The following is a 5,745-nucleotide window of genomic DNA, read 5'->3' on the forward strand; positions in this document are numbered from 1 at the left end:
GAATAGTCTCAAAACCCGATGGCGCACGCTCCCAGACTCCCTGACATCAGTAACAGACTTGTTGTTTTGGGAAAACGGGACATCAAACATCACTCTTCAGCTCCAGTCAGTTATAATGCTAGTCTACATATGGGTCATCTGGAATTACAGGAATTCGAAGGCCCATTCAGAAAAAAAATAAAATCTCACAATGGTTTGGCAAATGATATCCAAACGATATCACACTTATGGATAAATGCAAGGTTAAAAAATAGGTCAATTGGATGGAAGGACTAGTGTTTCGATCCAATAAATACAATACGCTGATTGTATGTGATATACTCTTGGGATGTGGCTTGGTTTGTCGCCAAAAAAAATCTTGTTGTATTCTGATGTGGCTGTGGTGTTCTAATCAAGGTGTTTATATTGTTTCAACTTTAATTGGTTGTACGTTTGATGTTGGTGTCGCATTGACTGAGGGTTGGGTGGGTGGGGGCAAGGGTTATACTTTGGGGTCCTTGGTGACATATCTTGACGCAACTAGTGTGTGTTCGGCGTGCGTTTTAATTCATAGGGTAGACATCAAATAGGATATACGTTGCGCCAGATATTCTTTCGAGTGCAGGAAAACACAGTTCAGTTAGCCCATTCGAATCAGAAGGTATCTTTGAAGTTGTCTACCAGGCTTGATGCATAAAGAGATGATGATATCAGTTGCGACCTCGGATCATGGATATGCAGATATTGGAGACTAGTTTCTGTTCAAAAAATGCCCTTATTGGGTGATGGGATAGCAGTAAAGTCATTTGTCAGTGTTACTGGTCTTGGATTGTCTGCTCCACAAAATTTTGGTCTCAAGGAAGCCTTAAACTCTTGAGTATATTAAGGTAATTCTAAAATTGATTTCTTCCCTCCTCAAATTTTGCGGCTGTTGTCTTTTGGTGAGCCCCAGCGATACACCATTTCATGTCGGTCATCAAATGGTATGAGTAATTGGCCTTAAAATAAAGGTTGGTATTCAATGTTGGATGTTGTTGGTGTCTTTCTCCTAGATATTCTCTTCATTGGACATTAGGTACCTCTTTTAGTCATTTAGTTATTGTCCATCAGATTTTTTGGTGTTTTTTTAAATTCCTATGTATTTTCTCTTTGTCCTTATGTATTTGTAGTCTATTTCCTTTAAGTGTCCTAGCTCCTAGCGGGTTCTTTCTAATATATATTAATTCAGCCGTGCAAAAAAAACCTCATACCGAATAACCCAAAATCCGGCAATTCGAACAACCGAATCTTCACGGCGTGACTTGGTGAACAAATATCTTAGTTTTATTCGCACTGCGTACATGACGAAAGACCGCGGCAAGTAACGGGCCCACGTTTATTCCAACCCCGACAATCACAACGTTGGATATAAATTATGCGTAAATTATGTGTCTCCTATATTAACCTATATGTAGTAAGTAATTGATTAAATCGTCAATATACGATAGGCAATTGAGTTCGCGACATCAGGTTACGACGAGTAAATGTATATATATAATTTAAAAGAAGAGGATCTCAACATCACACCAACCCCACTCCGTCTTCACCACTTTCTGTGGACGACTTCTTGTATTTCAGTTCTTATACGTTACCAGTCAATCCAATGTAAAGATCCAAATAAGTATTCAGATGTTTATGTTCCAATCAGTTCTTCAATCCAATCACTCATGATCGAGGTATTTTTATAGAAAAAGATCGGATTTTTATGTTTCTATTAAAACAATTTGATTGTTTTTAGCCCACCCTCGTCAGAATTTCCTAAATCCGTGCAGCAGATCGAGTAAAAATGGCGGAGAAAGCTAGCAAAGCGATGAGCTTACTGAAGTTAGCGGAAGAACGAGCTAAGTTGAAGAAAAAACTCGAGGAAGGAAAACAAAAGCAACAGCTAGATTCTGTACCTTATCTTCCAAAAGATTGCGTATCCAATATCCTTGTCCGATTACCTCTCGAATCCCTTCAACGATCCAGATTCGTTTGCAAGCCATGGTATAGCATCATCAACAGCCGTACATTCGTTCACGACAATCTTCAACGAGCTGAGAAGGTCTTGATATTCTTGAGCCCCTTCAATCTTGTTTCTCGCTGGTCTGATAAAGATTCAGTTTTCCGCGAAAACACTAATACGTTTTCTGTTGAAGCCAAGATCTTCGATCTGAAATCAGTTCATGTGCTTCATCGACCTCTAATCGACTCATCATCAAAGTATGCTATCAGATACATGATGTTAGCCGATGGGAAGATAAAAATAGGTGAGCTTAACGCCACTTGTTTGGGCAAAATTAGAGCAACCTGCGATGGTTTAATCGTGATCGATAACAAATTGAAGAAAGGCGAATTGGTGATCATGAATCCGGTCACTCGCGAACTGGGTTTACTTCCCTTAGGCACGATATACCCTTCACATGAAGAATCATTAGCGCTTGTGAATTGTACACAAGGGTACAAACTAATTCACTTGTTTCGTGATGAATCACAGTTCATTGGGTGTGAGGTTCTAAGAATTGGTGAAAGATCATGGAGGGTAATCGATGGGCCATCTTTTGGGCTCTTGAAATGGTTTGGATACGAACCGGTTTTTGCAATTGGTGCATTACATTGGGTTCCTGAAATTGATCATAGTGAATACATAGTCTCAATGACTATAGATGATGAGAAGTTTTACAAGATCGAGCTTCCAAAAGTTAGTAGATTCAATGATAGAATAATGGAAGTTTCTGGATGTCTTTGTTTCGTGGCACATGAAGAAATGAATGAAATAAGCATTTGGATATTGGAGAGTTTATGTGGAGAATGGAAAAAGATATATACCATTGGAGTTGGGTGTATACGAGATTTGATCCCCCTTTATTTTCCGAAATTTAAATGGGAGATATATTTCATGGATAAAGATGGTTCGGTTTTCGCTTTTGATTTTGAAAAGGAACAAATGCGAAAAGTTGTGGTCAAGAAAGAGATTTTTCCGATTCATCCATCTGCTTATACGATTCATGTCAATAGCCTCGTTTCGTGGTCAATCACAGAGAATGGTCACGATGATATTGACCCATAGAGCACTAAATATGTAAAAATGGTAAATTTATATCTGACAGTCTCACACAGTTTATTTTGGACCTTCGGGTAAGCATTATAGGCTTTTGAATATGAAACCTTGTTTTTAGAATTCCACTTTTAGGTTTCATTGGTGGTCTATATCAATAAGTGTGTCGTATCACTTTATGTAGTTCCTTATAGATTTTCACATATACCAAAATGTGAGTCATGTGTATATATTATTATTTACATATATACCAATCAAATATATTGTTTTGAGTGCAATTATCTATTCAATTAATTTACAAAATACTAGTTAGATATGAAATGAAATAAAGAGTTTAAGAAGTGAAATAATATTACATTTGTATGATAGAAAAAAGTACTAAAACAAATGGAAAAAAGGGTAGGGTAATCAAGAGGCCAAGAATTTTGAGCTGCCATAGAGTTATTGAACTGTTTAGCCGACCTGTATATAATTATCAAATCATTAGTAACTTTATAACAAATAAATTACAATCTATGATTTGATACATATATAATAACAACATTTAACAACAATAAAATTATCATTCATTTACTCGTATTTATTATCAATGTCAGAGTTACATAAAATTTGGTTTTAAGATGCATACAAAGGTTGTAATGTATGACAACTATGGCTGCAAGTGGTCTTAAACCGATCCCCCCACAACATCAGTCTTCATTTAGTATTTAAGGTTATATAATTTTTTTATATGTACTTTTGTAAAAAGAAAATTGTATAATGTTATAGTGATTTTTAAATATATTAACTTGATAAGAAGAGTATATAACCTAAAAATAATAATTTTGAGATATAATATAAAATCAATTGAAATATAAACACTTCTATTGAATTAAATGAAGAATAAAATTGTACACATTACAAATGTTGTTAAACAAATTACCTAGCAAAAAAGGACTATTAACACATAAGAAGCCAGGCCCAGGCATGGAACTGCCCATGGGCCTAAACTCAAAAGCATGGAGCAACAGGCCATGGCCAACTATAGTTGTAGTATCCATATTTTATTTTATTTTTTAAAATAACAATTATTATTTTACAACTTCTTATTTTGTTTTGTATGTATAATAACTTTTTTGTCTATTATTTCATACAATGTTCTATTAAAATGAACTGAAAATTTATTTTTACTTAATATTTCAAAATTTTATGTTGACAATTTATTAATTTTTTTTAACAAAACCATAACAGAGTTGAGATAACTATGGAGCTCGTATTTTTCACTAAAAAATGAAAAACATTTTTCCCGCCACCACACATTGCCAATGTCTTCTTCCTCTTCTCATTCACCTCTACCGGTGATCACCACGATGCCATCTTTGACTTTTTCTTTCTCTTGCACTTCGTTGTTCTTGAAATATTATGAAGTGACGATGTCAATATCTCAAACATGCCAGCTAACCTTTGTTTTTCAAGTTTTTCGCATTTGAGTAGCACCTTTCAAATATCAAAAGAGTTTTTGCAATGGATGCAAAAGTTCTTATACATATGCACTAGACTCTTAATTAATTAAGAGGGATCGTTAACATTCACGATGTTGCTAGCAAGATTGATAAATAGATGAAACGACAACAAAATTTGTTGGTGAATTTAGTATCATCATGTCATTTTAAGTAATTGGAACTAACATGTGAGCTAAGGGGCTTCATAATCTGTACTCTAATATATGTACGGAGTTTGTGCAGAGTGCACGCATGTATAAGATCGAATTAGAAACCAGTCTGACGACTAGTCGGGGGTCCGGGGGCAGTGCCCCTTTGGCGGGGTTTAGGGGCAGCGCCCCTAGCGGGGTCCAAGGAGCAGAGCCCCTGGCTGGGGACCCGCTGAATGACGACCTAACCCTAATGAAACCCTAATTTTGTTTAATATATAAACAACTCTTCCTCTACAGAAGAGGGGGACGATCTTAAGCTCTTGTTTTATCATACTTTCACAGAATCCTCTAGCATATTGGCTTACGATTTTTGTGCCTAGAATCGTAAGTGTCCACTTGGATTATTCTAGGTTGAATTTCTTGTAACCCATGCATAGGGTAGAAATATCAGTTCGGAAAGTGATATCACGATCCAAGTTGGTATCCAGATCTCCACCATAAACCCTACTTTTCCCTACAAAATTTCCAATCCAATGAACAAATTTTGGAAAAATGACACAAGGCCAGGAGATCCAAGCCCAGTAAACTAGATATTTCCATGAAAACACTTCTAGAGAAGAAGCTCACCCTTTGAGAATCTTTTTGGTGATGAAGTGTTTCTGTTAATGGTTCTTGATTGGGTTTGACAACAATGCATGTAATTCAAGAAACGACGAGGAAGGAGGGAGCACAACGATAATGCTTGTAATTCAAGAACATATGGCAAAAAAATTTAAGAAATTATTACATATTAAAACCGTTCGTTATTTTCCATGAAAAAATAAGAGAAAAGAACAATGAGCTTTTGAGTGTGAAGAATTGATACATTTATCTCCTTAGTAATGGATGGGATGAACGTGGAAATGGCACATGATGGTCGGCGATGGAAGAGAAGCTGGAGATGACACAGTGGTAGTGGTTGGTAGAAGAGGATGGGAAGGGGAAAAATAGTGTCGCATAAGACTAGATATATTTCACTTTTCACTTTACACTTTTCATATGTCCTCTTCACAACCTA

General features: G+C 36.1%; 1 protein-coding gene across 2 annotated transcripts; it reads left to right on the forward strand.

Moving 5' to 3' along the window:
* The first annotated feature begins 1,464 nt into the window (after positions 1-1,464).
* LOC145101410 (F-box protein CPR1-like) lies at positions 1,465-3,333 on the forward strand. 2 transcript variants are annotated; one of them, XM_079038601.1, is made up of 2 exons: positions 1,465-1,694; positions 1,791-3,333. In XM_079038601.1, exon 2 carries the CDS (start codon positions 1,805-1,807, stop codon positions 3,065-3,067), a length of 1,263 nt encoding a protein of 420 aa, XP_078894727.1. In that variant the 5' UTR covers positions 1,465-1,694; positions 1,791-1,804; the 3' UTR covers positions 3,068-3,333. The 2 variants fall into 2 exon arrangements, with proteins under 2 accessions (XP_078894727.1, XP_078894728.1); XM_079038602.1 differs by having other exon boundaries at positions 1,794-3,333.
* Positions 3,334-5,745: the final 2,412 nt, after the last annotated feature.

The sequence above is a fragment of the Lactuca serriola genome, chromosome 4, assembly GCF_051521515.1.
Source record: "Lactuca serriola cultivar US96UC23 chromosome 4, Lser_US96UC23_V15, whole genome shotgun sequence".
Classification (NCBI taxonomy): Eukaryota; Viridiplantae; Streptophyta; class Magnoliopsida; order Asterales; family Asteraceae; genus Lactuca; species Lactuca serriola.

Excerpts from the sequence above, each read along its gene's own strand:
- LOC145101410 (XM_079038601.1), top strand. The coding sequence starts at position 1,805 with ATGGCGGAGAAAGCTAGCAAAGCGATGAGCTTACTGAAGTTAGCGGAA.